The sequence below is a fragment of the Copidosoma floridanum genome, unplaced genomic scaffold (genome assembly GCF_036245765.1).
Source record: "Copidosoma floridanum isolate Cflo_tuat_1 unplaced genomic scaffold, Cflo_Japanese_pri ptg000009l, whole genome shotgun sequence".
NCBI lineage: Eukaryota > Metazoa > Arthropoda > Insecta > Hymenoptera > Encyrtidae > Copidosoma > Copidosoma floridanum.
Genome location: NW_028321886.1, coordinates 1,459,692 through 1,478,013, shown reverse-complemented (window position 1 = coordinate 1,478,013; position 18,322 = coordinate 1,459,692). Strand labels below are relative to the sequence as shown.

Sequence of the window (18,322 nt, the reverse complement as noted above, 5' to 3'; positions counted from 1 at the left end):
ACTGTGTTTATGCAGTTGGCGGCAAGTTTACAATGTATCTTTTACCCAAACATCGATCTGCTATATATTTACAGTTTCGGATAAAAGATAAATTGTAAACTTGCCGCAAATAGCACAAGCAATGTTAAATTTTTATTTTATATTTATAACAGTAGTTGCGGCTGGTTTATAATTGATTAAATGGCTCTAGGGCTAAACTGCCTAAAGCTCTCCTTCAAAATTTCAGAAGCAATTTTTGGCCAAAAAAGCTTCGACCGCTAGATGGCGCTGATCCAAATAATTATTACTACTTATAGTAGAGCCATTTAATTAATTATAAACCAGCCGCAACTAATTTTGTAAATACAAAATAAAAAGTTAACATTGTTTATGCAGTTGTCGGCAAGTTTACAATTTATCTTTTACCCGAAAGTATAAATATATGAGGTCAATATTCAGGTAAAAGATAAGTTATAAACCAGCCGCCACTTCTATCGTGGATATAAAAAAAAAATTTAACGTTGTTTGTAATGTTTGCGGCAAGTTTTCAATACATCTTCTACCTAAATGTTAATCTTTTATATATTTGTACTTTTGGGTAAAAAAAGAATGGTAAGCTTGCCGCCAATAGTGCAAACAAAATTATCTTTTTATTTTACATCTATGAAAATTGTTGCGGCTGGTTTATAATTAATCGTTTGGCTCTAGGGCCGAAAATGCCTAAAACTCTCGTTGAGAATTTAAGGGCTACTTTTTAGTTCAAAAATCCGCAACGCTAGATGGCGCTGATCAAATAAATTGTTACTAATATTTACAGAAGAGCCATTTTATTAATTATAAACCAGCCGCAACTGACATTGTAGATATAAAACAAAAAGATAACTTTGACTGTACTGTTTGCGGCAAGTTTACAATTTATCTTTTTTCTGAAAATCTACCTCCAAAAGTGTAAATATGTGGGAGGTCGATCACTTAAAAGTGCGCAGCACAATGGTATTTTTAAAAAATGTATACTTTCATAAATAGGTACTACTTGATGTGATAACTGTTTCTTGAAACACGGCTAAAATATAAAATAACAAATAGGCCTTACCACGTGATCTAGACATATTTCAAGAAAAAACGTGAAATTTTTTAATCCAAGTAAAAATAAAAGTTTTTGCGCCTAAGAAAATATATTTATATTGTTACCTACGAGGTTGTACAAAAGTTATTGTTGATTCTGTTAATTTCAAGTAATATTTTTAAACTTTGGTGTAAAATATTTTGCCTTCACTCAAAAAAACCCAACTTGTAGCGATTAATTGAAAACTTATGTGTGTTTTATAACCACACTTGTTTTCTTGGATGACAAATGGATTGATTGTACGTTTGTATATTAAAGCATATATATTTTTGTTATCAGTACAACAGTCACTGTACCAAATTGTACGAAAAATTAAATGGCACAGCATGAAATTTTTATCAGATGTGAAATAAAAACCAAAATCATAAGTAAAGTGGTGTAAAATTTATTTTAAAAAAATATATACATATATAAATATTAGACTGTTACAGGATACGTATTCATGACAAACTGTATCCATTGTAGAACTTAATTGGTTTTAAAATTTTGCAAAGACTACTTGTGTTACTAAAGATGTACATCATTTTGGAGCAAAAAACAAATTGCACCAAATCTTGCATGTAACGACATACTTTTCAAAGAGTCTTACAATACAATTCAATTATATGACATAGAAAATCACATATTCTGTTTTACAAAAAAAAATATATACATATATTAAGTACATCGATCTGTACCGATTTAGTTCTCTTATATTTACATACTATACAAGTCACGCACAACGGGTAAAACATAAAATGTCCATTTTTGGCAACGTAGTCAACAACATTGGGAGACCACTGCCTTGAAAATATCAAAAAAAATCGGATGCTGGGTCGACATTAAATCTACAAAATCCGGCTTATTGATGATATTCTTCGCATTAGTCGCGATAAACCGAAGAGCCCTGTGCTTCAACCTGTCCACGTTGTGTCTATCCGCGAGGACCATGTACTCGACAACGTTGTCGGCGCTCACTTTTTTCACGAGTTTGTCCACACACATCTTTTTCAGCGGCTCGATCTGGTACTTGTCCGCCGCGTACAAAAGGTCAACGGCCACGTCACCCAAACCCTTGACCTCCCCGGTGTACATGAACCGCAGCATTTCCCGCAGAGTTTTGTACTTAATGTCATCGACGTGGATGGTGCTCGTCTTCTGCTCCACCATCAAAGTGCGGAACATGCTGGCGAACACCGGACTCTTCACCGCCAGGACGCACCGGTGGGCGTACAACATTTTACCACCAGCCACGACAACCACGTCGCTGAACTGCTCGTTGTCCAGGAGCATCTTGTAGTCGTCGAACGCCTTGGCTTTTTGCCGCAACAGAGCGTACTTCTTCGGGTGTTCGTCCAACTCCTTCCAGTCGCTTCCCGAATCGTCGTCCTCCTCGACATCCGTCGTCAGATAAACGTCGACCTTGTGGAACCAAAACTCCACCATGAACACCTGTGGCCCGGCCCTCGTGTCGAAGCAATCGCACTCCAGCATCGTGGACTCGCTCGACCATTCGGTCCGTGAGAATTGGAAGCTCCGCGTGCCCGTGTTGTTGAGGAACCGCACTTCCACGTCGCCCTCTATTTTTTCCTCGTTTTTCAAATTACAATGCAATATTTGGTCGTACTCCGTTTTTTCGGAAGACTGTGCAAATGGGAACGATTGGGTGGTCAGTTGGAGCTGCCACTTGTGGCCCAGACAAGGGTCCTTGAACACCGGCGACACTACTCTCCCGTTTTGGCTGATGTCGCTCAGGAATACCGTCCACTGGTAGTGGTTCAGTTTCTGACCAATCACGCCGGACGTGGAATCGGTGTCCAAGTTGAATGATGCCATTTTCTTTCTTGTATTGAAATTGCACTGCACAACCAGTCCTTGGTCAACTGTTTGTTCTGGTATTCTTCGACTGATGCCTTTGCGATGATTTTCAACAAATGAATATTCGAGGTGATACTCGTATAGGTGATACTACAGATAACTATTCTTTGACACTAGCTTATTGTGGAGGAAATAAGCTACGACTGATGCCTTTGCGATGATTTTCAAAAAGTGAATATTCGAGGTGATACTCGTGGAACAGACAACTATTCTTTGACACTAACTTATTGTGGAGAACATAAGCTACGACTGATGCCTTTGCAATGATTTTCAACGTACAAATATAACGAAGTGAAAATGGATATTTATCATCGTTCATTTAGTTGGTCGTTAATAGCCAAGTCGGTCTTGGGATTGGTCAGCTACCTGATAAGCGCTTAATGAATTTGGCCCCGGGGCCTTTCTTTTAGACCTCCACGTGCGCTTTCGCTATGAGGTGGCGTACAAATTTCATGCGAAAAATTACGTCAACTGTTAGTCCGAATTCGCTTCTCGACTTTCTATGCGTTCATCGACAACTGTCTTCATGGCTATACTGATAAATGCACATACGATGCAAACAGCCCAATCGTTATATAAATATAACCCAAATATAGCCCAATATTTGTCACTACTTAATGCAGTTGCTGGCATAGTGAAATAGTAAAAAGGAGTTTTCAAGTTAATATTTATAATAAATATTGGTAATAAATTAACGACACGATTTCAATGAATTACATAAACATATTTTTCGGTGCTTAAATGTCTAAATAAAGAGGAGCAGTACAAGTCGTTACTCATCGCTACTTTCGATCCGAGATTACTTAGTATTTAATATTAGGCAGCAACGTAGTGACGTAAAATGAAATTTGGTTTTGAATCAACCACTGACGTTGTTAACACGTAGGAGAATAAATCGATTTTTAATTTTAATTGTGTTTAACTGTGGTTACGTGTAAAACGTATTTCAAGAAAAGAAAATTTCTTAAAAATATTTATGACAAGCCGTTAGAGGGGTTTTTATTAATTGTTGACAGCATCAATTTTATAATTGTAATACATTTATTTTAAATAAGTACAACCCATTTTTTTAAACACACGCACAATGTGGTTTGTGATGTTGTGGCTTGTTAAAAATTCAATGAAAATTATCGACTCACTGATTTGATTTTCTCAGTAAGTTATAAATGGAATATGATACTTTCAAAATCTGCATACAAAAATGTAATCATGAATTTTATAAATCGAACAATATTGGTAAATACTACGGATGATTTAATTACGGAAATATAAGAGCCGAGTGTCAAATGTATCAGGGGACCGCATTTTATTACAATGGGTTTGGCAGCACGCATCATAACTAATACAAGACTTTTACGTGCAGAAGTGCTTAGATTTATCCACTCTGTATTATATATGGAACCTTGAAAATTCATACTCTGTAAGATAAAACAACAATCATCACTGAACATTTAACAGGATGGCACTTGCATTTCATAAGAAAAGTATTTAAATTTTATTTTACCATTGCAAACAAGAAAATTGACAATTTTTTTTTTTTTTTCGTTTGATCCATTTATTTTTTTCCGAATAGTTCCCCCATGACATAAAAAAAAAAAAAAAAAAAAAAACTATATTTATAAAATTTACGACAGAAAAGTAAAACAATTACTTATTCCTTGATTTTATTTGGAAGAACGAAAAATGCATCCTAACCAGTCAAGAAAGCACATTAACAGAGTAATTTAGAATTATTAATTAATATTTTATCTTTAAGAAGTAGTTTTTAAATTGCAATTCAATAACACGATGTAAAACATATACTAGCCGCTATGTAAACTTCATTGCTAAACCAAAAGTACGTCAAAGACTCCATAAGTAGGCCAAACAAAACTACAATGGATGTAAAAAATCTTAGATCTGCTTCTTTGGATAGTCCCAATTCGTATATACTTGTTGACACGATAAATGAACACATGAGGTATTCCAGTAACAATAGAGTGTTGAAGGTATCGTTGACACATTTGGCCAATCTTAAAGAACCACGAAGAATATTTTTATAGCTTGCAATAGGCAATGTAATTTTAATACTAAGATCAAGAGGTGTCGAAGTACTGCTTTTTTTCGTGAAATATTAAAGGTAATTTTAGATTGTATAAACTACACACGAATTACTTGTAAAGATAAACGTGATGTTGTACATTTTCCCTGATTGCCTTTTTTTCAAAAGCATCGATGACATCTTGCGGTTTCTCGATCTCACGTAATCCCCGAACGTTTCGCGAAAAGTGATCCCAACGGCAAGACAAAATGGCAATCTGCGCGGATACATTGCACAAAAAAGAAAGGGGCAGCCATGCAACGTTCATCGCGTACACGCCGTTGAGAGCCGTACTGATGAATTGCCAAGCGAAAATCATCGAGTACGTCTCGTAGGTGGTTACGGCAAACGGTAGCCATATTTTTATTGACTGGGCGAATTCGTTGTTTAACTTCAAAAGTGGCTGCAGGGAAAAATAAGTCGTACATAACAGGACTATGCAAGTGAAGGTAATCTGAGCCATCCTTTGTACATAAATATATAAAATACACGAGATTCAATAAGCTGCTGTCACAACTATATATAATGATCAACATTTTTAAGTGCAACATCCAAGTGACCTGGTAAAATTATTGACTGCCTTCTGGATTGAAATTTCTTCGGCATTCCGAGGAGTACAAAGTTTTGTACAAAACATTTTCTCCAAATCACGTATGTCCTTTCGTATTTTCAATAAAATGAACCCTCTTGCGGAACAAGCTATGAACTCTGGTACCAAAAACAAGTTCTCTATGAACTCTTGGGTATTCTTCGAAACCAACAAATTAAGGAACATTGTTAGAGTGAACGTGTTGTGTATCACACGTATGACTAGCGAGTAAAAATTGTATAGCCATTTTTGACGTGACGACGTCCAATGCACTGGCCTCCAAACACCAGAAATCGCCAAAAATAGAAAGGGTACCCGCAGTGCATCCATATTTTTATGACAAGTACAAAAGGTTCTCTTTGTATTAGATAATTTTGATATATTTTTTTTTTTTTTTTTTTTTTTTTTTCGAGAAATCGGTTCTTACTTGGCAACACTTGTACGAGTACTGATGGTAATTTTTTGTGCTATGAAAACAATTTAATAATATAGTCGTATGAGCATGACCCCAACAAGTTTTACTTCAATGACAAATTAATTCACAAGTGTATAAGAAAATTTGGCTTGATACTACTTGGAAATAAGATAACTGCGAACGCGTTTAGGTACGTGTACGCATTTATTGATCCCGAATGCATTTCATGCGTCATTATGCTTGTACGGGAGTAATTTTTACTTTAATGGGTTTACTTTGAACAAGAAAAGTAACTTCATTGCGCAAACGAAAATTATTTTATCCATGGGTTTTAACAGCAAAAAATATGTGGCATACAATGAGTACGATACGTGTAGGTAATGTGCAGCTAGCTAATGTGAAAGCTTACAAGAAAAATAAATAACAGCTGTAGCTATTTCACGGTCAGAGTGATAGTTAATAATTTGCCCTGATTCTCATACTTATAACTTACTGAATCATTATGTGGACCAGCCATCTTTGCTGATGCCCTCAACAATACATATAACATCAGTATTGTCACCAAAATATCAACATTGCCATGTACCATGTACATTTCAAACTCTCATTAGGTATAGGCTTTGTAATAAATATTAATTAATTTTTAAATAATTTACAGCTAACAAGCTCTCTAGGCGTCGATAATGCATTTTATATTTTATGGTAGGTGATAAAAATTACGAGGGTACATATGGTTCGTTCAGGCTTTACTCTATATTATAGTAACCAACAGGTTTACGAGTCTGTAAGATAACGTAAAGTAAACACGTCTAGGTGCAAAAAAATATCAATATTAAAGAATTCAAACTAAATCACAAATCTTTCATAGTAACTCATTGTTTTTATGATCTTATATTTTTTTTCTATTTAATTTTATTTATATCTATTGCTGGTGTGCTAAGTACTTATCCATTGTATTTATCCTCTTGACGAAGTACATTTGAGATCCATACCTGTACATCTACAATTTAATTTCTTTTTGAATATATGCTTGCATAGAAGTAACTCGTTCATGTCAATCACGTTTATTGTTAATAAGACAAAAGACTTTGTTTCTTTTCATCATTAGTTGACAATGTTATTGGAATCAACTTTGACATTTGTGCTATTTTTTCATTGCTCTTTTGCAATTAAATGTGATACATGGGCTTTTTTTGTTTTTGTAGTGACAATATAGAACACAAAATTAAAAAGTTTCACGCATTTATTACACGCTGTTCATCAATAAACCTTTAAGTGAGACGTTTTGTTTTTATTTAGTAATTTTAAAATTGATTAAAAAATCTATAAAACTGAGATTTGTTTTGAACAAAAACAAAAAAAAACACTCTGGATGGTTAGAAAAATATTTATTTATCGAATTTATTATAGAACAAGCTTTCAAGTTTTAATTCACACTGGAAACATTTGTATATTTTGGTACAATTCTAATGGCTCCATATAAAAAAATGAAAATGTAGAGAAAAAAAATTTAGCGACTTACACAAAAAATATTATAGTAACACTAATCTTAAGATAAATTTTAAATTAGCAGATTGTTACTACAAGACATGTATTTTATAAAAGATAAAAATTTTTTCAAACAATCGCATACAATAAGAGGGAAAAGAGAAGTACTGATGTACGAAGGAATATTTGCAAAATGTACTCTCAAGAAAATTCAAAGCTAAGACGTTTATAGTTTCATTATTTAAGTTTGGAAGCGATTGCTTTAAAGATTTCATAAAAAATCGGATTTTCATTAGACAGTTCTTTAAACTCTGATTTCTCAATAACAGTTTGTGCATTATTAAGAAGAAACTTGACAGTTTTACTTTTCAATTTTTCACTGTTGTGACGTTCTGCAAGATGAAAATATCCTACAACATTATCAGCATTTATGTTTGTAACAAGATTTTCGATACAAATAGTTTTTAAATCTTTTATTTGATATTTGTCAGCAGCGTACAAAAGATCAGCTGCCATGTTGATGTCTTTTATCTCACCAGTATACATGAAGCGCAACATTTCATGAAATGCTTCATATGTAATATCATTAATTAAGACAGTATTCGTGTTTTTTTCAACCATGTTATTGGTAAACATATTTGCAAATACTAAACTTTTTACTGACAGTATGCATCTATGTGCATGCAAAGTCTTGCCATTGATGTTAATATTAATGTCACTCAAGCTGTTGTTATTCAAAAGCATCTCATAATCATCCAATGCTTTCATTTTTTGTTGCAATAAAACATTTTTTCTTGGCCTGGAATTGTCAGTCTCAGAGTCACTCCCTAAGTCGCTATCCGACATACTCTGCTGATTTTCTGTTGGACGCACATGCACTTGAGGAAAAGAAAATCGAATTTCATAAGGATTATTACTAGGACAGGGTAGCACTCTATACTCAGTTGACCACTCAGTCTGTTCAAAATGAAATTGTTGCTTAATAAAGTCAAACCTAACGTCTACCACTCCTTGCATGCTTTTTTCGCTTTTAAGCCAAATCAAAGGGCGCTTATTGATTTTATTACGTAGTTGAAACTGCCATTTATATCCCACACAAAGATCATTAAATGTCGGTGACAGAATGTAATAATCTTGATTTTTCATAAGATTTTGCAAGGGTAAGCGCCACATAAAGTTGCTGCTGTGACAATAAATAACTGTACCTTTTACATTTTCACATTTTTTCTGTGGACGCGATGACATTTCGATATACTTCTTACTTACTTGCACTTAGTTGTAATAATAATTAATCACGTTCACCAAGTGCCAGAAAAGATGCGAGGAAGGTTTTCTGCAACAAAATATTTTTATCTAAAATTGTTTTAAATATGTTCTTCTTCGATTAGTGAGCTATCTTATAATAATGTAAGCTGTCCTATATGCATACTTACATGGTTCTGCCTCTTATTTCGTTTTTATGTTAAACCTTTCCAAAAAATAGCAATTAGCATCGAAGCTACAGATTTGTAGTAAACATTGCGGCGGCAAACCGGCGGGTGGTTAACCTACTTCGATGTCTGGCTATAATATAATAATAAAAAAGCTATCAGGCATATAGCTATCGTTTTGTATTGATCAGCGCCATCTAGCGTTGTGATTTTCGGAGTCTATCTATCTAGGGGAAATCATTTTGAAAAAAAAACCCTAGATTTTGTGCTATGTATATATTTGACCTAGCTAGGTCCCTAGGGTTTCCACCAGAAAAGATTGATGGTATTGTCGGTATCTATGCAGAAACACGGGCCCTGTCGTACCGACATTCAACTCACTTACCCGTTGTAGGCTCTTTACCGATGCGCTGTCGGTACGGTAGGGTAGGTCAGCGCCATCTCGCGTTGCGTTTTTTGAACTAGAACTATTGTATAGTGACTTCTTTCTGGCAGAAAACACTATAGGTATAGAAAAAAATATATGTATATATAGCAACACTAAAATCTAGGGGTTTTTTTACAAAATGATTTCCCCTAGATAGATAGATTCCGAAAATCACAACGCTAGATGGCGCTGACAAGTTAACATTCATGCAGTTAGCACGTTAGCAGCACTAGTCCACGAGCCCATATATATATACATATAACAATAGTCAAAGTCAACTTGTCAGCGTTGTTTGTTGTTATACCTACGCACTGGCAGGAAAACGATAATGTAACGTTAGGCATTTAAATCTTAAATCTTAACCTAGTGTATAATTATAATCCCGAAGACAAAAAAGAAGTGGTGACGTTTGTTTTCTTACAGTTGTTGTAAAATAATTTATTTGCAATCATGGATGGTGATTTTCCTGATCCTGACGAAGAGTTTGATTTGTTGCACGAAGATGAGTACGAAGTTCTACGTGAACTAGAATGTAAATCTTTTTAACCCCAAAATATCAAAAGTATTATATCAATTGGTTTAACAACTATTTTATAATCAACAGCCGCAGAGGTGCAAAAAACTGTTGCAACTAATATTTCTCAGCACCAACAAGAGCAGCCAAAGAATGATCAGATTCATGTTAATAGCGATAAAGAAACTGAAAATGTTGATTTGGTTCAAGAACAAGACAAAGATTGGTTTTCAATAAATGAAGAAGATATCATCAGTCAGTCTGTGGTTACGAGTAAACGATCGATTGATAAAATTACGCAAGATCTTAATATACCACGAGATGCATTGGAGTCATTAAATTTTACAGATTTTGGTAAGTGAATAGTTTATTTATTTGAATATATGTTTGCTTGGAATTTGTGTCAGAAGACAGTGATTATGTTGACATTTTGTATTTTTAGATCAGTTTACATCTCCTAAAAAGAAAAGACCTTGTTGGGATCAGCCAGAAGAAATTATAAAGATTATTCTAGAGAGGAGAAAAAATATTCACTATGAAGAACAAAGTACTGGAAAGAAAACTATTCAAAATAAATTTTCTAACAATATTACAAAGAGAATTCCAATGTATAATTTTGTTGCTGTTACTCATATTGATGATGGAGAAAGATTCTACATTAAAGTTTCTAATAAGAATAATTTTGAACCTGTAAATCACCGTCCAACTTCAAATTCTCTAATAAAATCTTTTGATCAGCTGAAGGAAGAAGCCGAAAATATTGTAAGTTTTTAACATTGTTGTTCACACATTGATTCAAAGTCGTATGATAACTGTATTACTTTGTAGTTGCAACAAAAAGCTGAAAAAGCTAATCTTGCAGCCATGGAAAACTCTGAAATAACAGAAAGCCCCAGCTGTGAATTGTGGGTTGATAAATACCGACCTCATCGATACTTGGATTTGTTGTCAGATGAAAGTATAAACTACTCTTTTCTTTCGTGGTTGAAACTTTGGGACAAAATCGTTTTTGACAGAGATCCCACTGTACGTCCAAAAAGGCCTGAAGCTAATCCCAAATTCAAAAGCAAATTTAAAAAACAACAAGAAGATGTTCCAGACCATGATAGTGACGGTTTTCCCACTCGAAGAATAGCATTGATTTCTGGCCCTCCTGGTTTAGGTAAAACAACTTTAGCTCACGTTGCAACTAGGCATGCTGGATACAATGTCGTTGAAATAAATGCAAGTGATGAGAGGGGACCTGAGGCTTTTAGGTAAATTTGAACACCAAAATACTCATTGATGTTGAAACGGTGTGTTAATTTGTGATCACCCTTTTAGAGAAGCACTGTTATCATCAACACAGATGAGAGCTGTAATAGACAAAGAGAAAAGACCCAACTGCCTTGTATTGGACGAAGTTGATGGTGCTCCTGCAGCTTCTATAGAGCTCCTCATGAAATTTATTCATGGAAAATTAGCTCCAAAAGGTAGAAGTATGAAGGAGAAAGTTGACAAAAAAAGTAAAGGTTGTCGGCGGCCAATCGTCTGCATATGCAATGATCTCTATGCTCCATCTTTGAGGTAATTACGCTTATTCTATCAATTGTCAACACAAATTCTCGCTCTAAAGCAGTCGTGTTTTGTATAAAACATGTTTATTGGAAATATAACTAGTTAAATATAAAATTAAAATTTTCTCTTAGAGCCCTGAATTAAAAAATAATGTTCTTACATCTTGATTATTTTTACAACTACATAATTTGATAAAAAAAAAAAAAATTTTTTCAATTTGCTCAACAGGCCACTGAGATCGATAGCTCTTGTGATAAGTGTACCAGAAATCACCCCTACGGCTCTAGCCGAGCGCTTAGCAAAAATTATGAGTGAAGAGGGCTTGAGGGTAGACATGAGAATCCTGATCCACTTGGCCGAGAGATCAGCTTGCGACGTTAGAGCTTGCCTTGGTTTACTGCAGTACACCGGTGGTGGCGCCAAGATGTTGCAAAACATCGCTTTTGGCCTGAAGGACATGAAAAAAGGTCTGTTTGATTCTTGGAAAGAGATGCTGCATGTGCCCATGGGCAAGCTTACGACCTCTAAGGAGAGAGTACAAAAGATCATGAAGCTCACACATCAAGGTAATTGACCCAAAGATCCAGTTGTTACGTTTAAAATCGAGCATACCATTATTATAAACGATATTCCAGTCGAAACAGAGCGCCTGGCGCAAGGTGTCTTCCACAATTACCCGACAACTTGCAAAGAGCAAATCATTCCGGTCTACAAGTCACTGCAGTGGTTCGAGTTTTATGACGAAGTGAACACCCTGGTCATGCAGCACCAGACCTGGATGCTCATGCCCTACGTGAACTCTGCAGTCGTAGCTTGGCACCTGTACCTTGCTGCCAGTCAAGTTCCCAAAATCACTTATCCAACAATCCAGTTCGAGGTAAGCCACACACACAAGCATCCACAAGTGGTGAAAAAAAAAAAAAAAAATGAAAAAGCGTACACTCGCAACGGAGCGGAACAACAAACAATGATAATTCACGTTAGTAACTAATGGAGGTAGTTGCGTCCGGTAGCCGCTATTGCTCGGCGCGCTAGTTATTTATCGCCCTTGTTGCAGGGGAGGCAATAACGTTAATGGGCTTTTGCCGCTCGAGCCTGAAAAGCTCTCGCTCGTATATACCCCTTTCGCGATGGGTAAAGAGTGGCGGGGAGAGGGGCAGGTGGTTGCTCCTCAGCTGCAGCCTTTTTGATTTATCCCCAGCTAATTAGAAGCGCTAATAATTAATGCGAGCGCGCGCGCGCGCGCATTGGGCTAATTATCAGGGGAGAAGCTTTTAAGAAATGAGAGAATATATTCCGAAATAAAACAAAGCCAGCTACGGGGGTCTGTTTGCTGGGGAGCTTGCGCGAGAATTTTTTTTTTTTTTTCATTCCTCCGCGGACGCGCGCTCGGGCTAAGGTCAGCCTCGAAGTGTACACGCAATAGACGGACCTCCCGTGCCTTTCCCTCGAGAGCGGCTATTCGTCAGGGCTGTTTTTGTCGCCCTAATGAGAGCTTGAATTATTCAGGGCTTCGGGCCGAGGACTCCACCTCCTAGCCGAGGGTCAACGATCCAGCCCCTTTTTTTTCCCGCACCCGACGACGCCGTGCGCTCCCCCCACCCCCATCCTTTCTTGCGTTGTTCTGCACCCTTTTGTACCCCCTTTCCTGCCTGTGTAAACTTATTTCTTTGCGTTATTCTTCTCCGCTCGGATCGCCTCTTTTATCATTACAAACTGTTTGCGGCAGACTGCTGGAAGAAAAATCTGATAGCCGCGGTGGATGTAATAACGAGCGGCTCTCGTGCAGCGTCGAAATTCGACGCGCAGATTGTAAGACTGCAAAAATGGTTTTTTCAAATTTTAGGGAATTTTCGTCACCCGGATTTCAGTGATTTTGTTTCGTGTTTTACTTGAAATCAAGGAAATTTCCAAAACAATATAATTGTGAATTTATCGTAAGCTAATTGTTAAAAGTTGTTGTAACTTGAGATACTCCATTAGCAACCAAGACAAAACAACATACATTTTCCACTGTCCCAGTGTATTTACTCGTATTTCACAACGCCATTTTTTCGTTTTACCGACTCGTTTCAGGTCAATCAAAAAATAGAGCGGAACAAGGCAATCCTCATGGTAACGAAAAAGTCCAGCAAAATCGACGTCCTCACCCTCGTCTCCGACGTCCTGCCTTACCTGCCTGACATCCTGACTCCCCGCTTGCGTCCAGTCAACCTCCTCCTGTACAGCCCAAAGGAAAAACTAGAGCTCGAGAAGCTGATCAACGTGATGCTGGACTTTGGACTGGCGTTCACTCAGATCAAGAAGCCCATGGGCGGCTACGAGTACTTTCTCGACCCGTGAGTACATCCCGAACTTTATCATCCCCGTAGCTTCCGAAAAATCGAGCAAATGTCCTCGTGGAACTTGCAGCAATCTGTGGGCCCTGGGCACATTTCCCGAGTGCAAGGTGCGCAAAACCATACCCTACACGGTCAAGCAGATCATCATTCAGGAGCTGGAGACCACAAGAATACAGAGAGCAGCCATAGCGACGGGCGACCCAACGGCCAGTGGCGCAAGTGGAGGCAAAGCGACGGGACAGGCCAAGGCGTCGTCGAGCGCCGCAAAATCGTCCGCCGATCAGTCCAAGGGCCAAGAGGACGTTCCGAATCACTTGAAACAGCTCTCGGTGCAGCCGATCAGTGAAAAGGTGAGAGGAACTTTTTTCTTGCGTCATTGTCTTTGCAATCGATGGCAAGGACCTTTTTCTCTCATTTTGACCCAAATCAAATCTTTACAATTACCCACCCTTTTTCTTCCAAGCTGTATCGTTTATACAGAAATACATCCAAGTTCAGAATTACTCGATAAAACATGAGGTCATGTAATGGTTCGATCATCACAACTATTACACTATATACCGACTGCAATCATTTCGACGTTTTCGCAACGCATAGCGTAATACTTGCAATTATAAGCATCTAGAGAAAAAGACCAGGTGAATAGGAGTCGAGATCCATCAGGAAGGAAAAAAGAAGCCTCCACGAAATAGAAAAGCAGAGATCATCTTTTATCCCGGCGACCTTTCCCCCATTCGGGTCGAAAGAAACTCATTCCCGTCGTCATTTTCGTCACTGAAATCTAAGCATGAAAAAGTCAAAACAGCGACACGTTCCCCTCTTTTTTTTTTCTCTGAAAGGAAAAATAGGTTTTGTTGGGAGGAAAAAGCACTACCCCCGAAAGGGGTTTGATTCCGAGAATAAGCACGGCTAACCAAATGCCACTACGTATAGCAGGAGGAGGCCCTCCCGCTCATTACTTTCCGCGTACACAAGCTCATCTGCCAAGGGGAGGCCAAGAAAAGAAGTTGATGATGATGACGAAGAAGAAGAAAACGCCACTGAGAGTATATAGCCGACGAAGACGTGCGTGTATTCGCTCAAAAGAGGAAAACGAGGAGTTAGGAGGTGGAGCTGAGTGCTCGTGTAAGTGCGCGCACACCCCCACACACCGAAGAGCTATACATCCGCGAGGCTATTACAACCGCTCAAGCGAATCTCTATTAAAACGTGTTTACACTGGCTTAGGGGTTGACTCAAGCCCCAGCCCTTCTCGGCTGTCTCTCCCGCCTTACTTTGCTCTCTCTCCCCCCCCCCTCTCTCTCTGGTGTATTATCCAGCAGGCAGTGTAACCCAGCTCGACGAGGCCGAGTAATGCCTATCTAATTGTCGCGTGTATGAATAGTGAATCCCGAAGCACTCGGGGCTATGAACCAGATCTCGAGCTAACACTGGGGAAAAGCCCACACGAGCTAATTTATATTATGATAGCCCGACCTCCCGGACTCGTGTAGCACATAGGGGAGGCCCTCGTCTCGCCGCCCCCTCCCCTTCTTCTCCTGCAAAGGAGATATACATCTCTCGGTCCTCGCTCCACTTTTTCCCTTCTTTTTTCCTCGTCTTTGATTCCCGTTTCTCTCTCTCCTCCCCCGCCCCCACCCCACCCCCTTGTATTCGTCTTCTTTTAGCAAAGACAAGAAAAACGCTTAGTGATGAAGTTAATCTCTTAGAGGACGGGATGACAAAGGGATGCTCCTCGAGCTTGTCCTTCCGCCCGGCGCGGATAAAAGCCCGCTTTTCCTCGCACATGTACACACGTATGGGATATGGCATCGCCACGCGACTATACGCTCTTTTCACTCGTATAATCGCGGGGGCGGCGCAATCACGGCTCCTTTGTGCCGTACGGGAGCGCGCGCATTGTCATGTTGATTCCCCGACGTCCGGTTGGCTCGTGCGACACGCGCACGCTATATACATCGTGTATACCCAGTCATCGAAATTTATGGCTACTTCTTCTTCTTCTCCAATGCCGAGGGAGATCTCTCTTACGGCTTGCTGATGCTTTTGTGTGGGTACACACATATGCACGCTCTTCGATTAATGATGCTTTTATACGTATAGGATATCCCCGGCACCTTGGCCATTGTGCCTACACTTGGTCGGGGATGTTTGCAGGGTGGCTTCGAGGAAGTGATTTGGAAATCTTTGGTGGATGGAGCTTTGCGATTGCGTGTGCGCACGGGAGCGAAACTTTGCCGATGGATTGAGCGGTTACTTGTAATACTTGCTTGCTTTGTTCCCGGCATGGAAGCCAATCGATCCTGATTTTTATTCATTTGGCCTCGATATGCTCGGTATGAAAGCTTTTGTTGTGGCCTATTTGTATATACTTATATATGTATACTTGAGTGGTAAATGAACCAGTAGTTTCACTCGTGCAAAGGGCTGGTGATGGGATTTCTTTTTTTTTTTTTTTTTTTTTTTTTTTTTCATGATTCAACAAAAACATAGAAAACAGCTTATTGAGACAAATTATTAGTTACTAGATTAGGTTTTTATCACTTCTCGCGCAAAAAACTCAAAAGGAAAACTTCTACAATTCTATTATTTTCTGTGAACTGGTTTACTTAATTTTTATTAATTTTTTTTCCAAGCAAGCATACATAAAATACTCCGTGAAACGATAATGTCTAAAAGTAAGTTTAAATGAAAAAGTCAACATAGTTTTTGAATCCGATTTTTAAACAACTGATCGGATTCCAGCGTAAATTGGTACCATGAATGAAAACTTCGTTTGCGAAAGAGGTGTGCAAGGCAAAGTTTGTCAAGACCCTAGCTCCGAGTCCGTGGAGCAAAGTTCGCATGGCTTGGAGCGTTTTCAATCGGACAGATTGAATTCACCGAGACAATTAATCTCGAAAGTATGAAACTTTGGTTTACCTTGGAAATTAATATACGCTTCGGTTTTCGATGTTAATTACTTTCGAAACTTATCCATTGACATTGCCGCACAGTGCAATTGTTACTATAGCGGAGAAAGTAATACAATGATCAGGGCAATCGTTTTTTCCCTGATTAGAGCTTTATTAATTTAGCTCGTAATATAGGGTATATGCTTAAAGTATTATCATGTTTTCGATTCCAAATTATATTTGGAATCATGATAAATAAAGTAATACGTAACTACGGGGGTTTTTTTTCAGCCAATGTGAAAATATATTTATTTATTTATATGATTTATATAATTTATTTTATTACCATATGTCATTATATATCTACGTATCCATCTCTATTACATACTTATTTATATTGCCTATTCTTAGCCACATTTAAACTGCATTTGTCAAAATTTAAACTACTACTACCATAAGCCTTTTTTTCTCAAAAAATGACCATAAGCCTTTTTTTCTCAAAAAATGTCTAACTTGTGGTATCATACTGTTTCATCATGAAATATACGAAGAAAAATCTTTTTATACCGTTCGTTACTTGTACCAATCGAAAGGCTTTCCTCGACAGAGTGTAATTATTTTTTATATGATGTTTCTTTCATGTGTACGAAATCTAATGATTCTAATACGCGTGAAGCAAACTAAAACCCACAGGATTGCTTTTTATTCTAAAGATAACCAATACAATTTTGCAATATTATAAAACATAAATAGTTTTAAATAAATTTTCGGCCATAAGTACGCCATCGACTACATTTTACGATTGTTACATGAAATTTTTCCAAAAATTCTTTTATTACATTAATTTTCAGAAAAACCGCAACTTTTTCGCAACCTTCAAGTCAATCGGGCAAGAAAAGCATAAGAAGCAGCTTGAAGAAGAAAAGGCACTGGGCATCGTAAACACAAAAGAGCTCGAAAAAATTGAAAACGCAAAAGCCGAGAAAAAACAAAAGAAATTGTTCAGGAGCAACGTGTGGTTTGAGTACAAAGAAGGATACAGCAATGCAGTAAGGCGTACTATTCTGATGAAGGATCTTTTGTAATTATTATTATTATAATTTTTTTTTTTTTGTTCATCACGTATTGTTTATATTGTGAACGACTAAAGCTATATATACGAGTCACTGCCTTTTGTATTTCTTGTAAAATAATTTAATATTTTATTAACAATAATAAATGATTATATACGTTTTTAACTTTATAATTTTATCACCAAACCCTGTATGTAACATTGAAATAACTATTCTTGAATATTAAAAAATAAAATTTGCTCAAAGATACATTACTAAACTTATTCGTTATGAAAATTTTTTGAAGAATTTTAGTTGTAAATGTAATAAGAAATTCAATTTTAATATCGATGCCAATGAATTAAAAAGCATATGGATAGCCATACACATTAAATGTTGAGTCTTACTTTATGTTTGACATGAATCTAAAGTAAGACACAAAATTAAATGTTTACGGAAAAAAAAATTTGTCTATACCAATGCAAACCAATGTAAAATTTTTAGTTGTATACATTTTGAATTAATTATCGATCCACCATTCCAGTAAAAATCCAAAATGACTTCCATCGACA

General features: G+C 37.2%; 2 protein-coding genes across 2 annotated transcripts; one reads left to right on the top strand and one right to left on the bottom strand.

Moving 5' to 3' along the window:
* Nucleotides 1-1,855: 1,855 nt before the first annotated feature.
* LOC106646451 (uncharacterized) lies at nt 1,856-8,302 on the bottom strand. The gene is made up of 2 exons (XM_014362491.3): nt 7,775-8,302; nt 1,856-2,401 (listed from the first exon to the last, which is right to left on the bottom strand). Exons 1-2 carry the CDS (start codon nt 8,300-8,302, stop codon nt 1,865-1,867), a joined length of 1,065 nt encoding a protein of 354 aa, XP_014217977.2. The 3' UTR covers nt 1,856-1,864.
* Nucleotides 8,303-9,675: 1,373 nt separating this feature from the next.
* cutlet (chromosome transmission fidelity protein 18 homolog) lies at nt 9,676-17,936 on the top strand. The gene is made up of 10 exons (XM_014361795.2): nt 9,676-9,923; nt 9,996-10,259; nt 10,348-10,667; nt 10,734-11,161; nt 11,229-11,471; nt 11,691-12,028; nt 12,098-12,339; nt 13,539-13,801; nt 13,875-14,154; nt 17,550-17,936. Exons 1-10 carry the CDS (start codon nt 9,842-9,844, stop codon nt 17,781-17,783), a joined length of 2,694 nt encoding a protein of 897 aa, XP_014217281.2. The 5' UTR covers nt 9,676-9,841; the 3' UTR covers nt 17,784-17,936.
* Nucleotides 17,937-18,322: the final 386 nt, after the last annotated feature.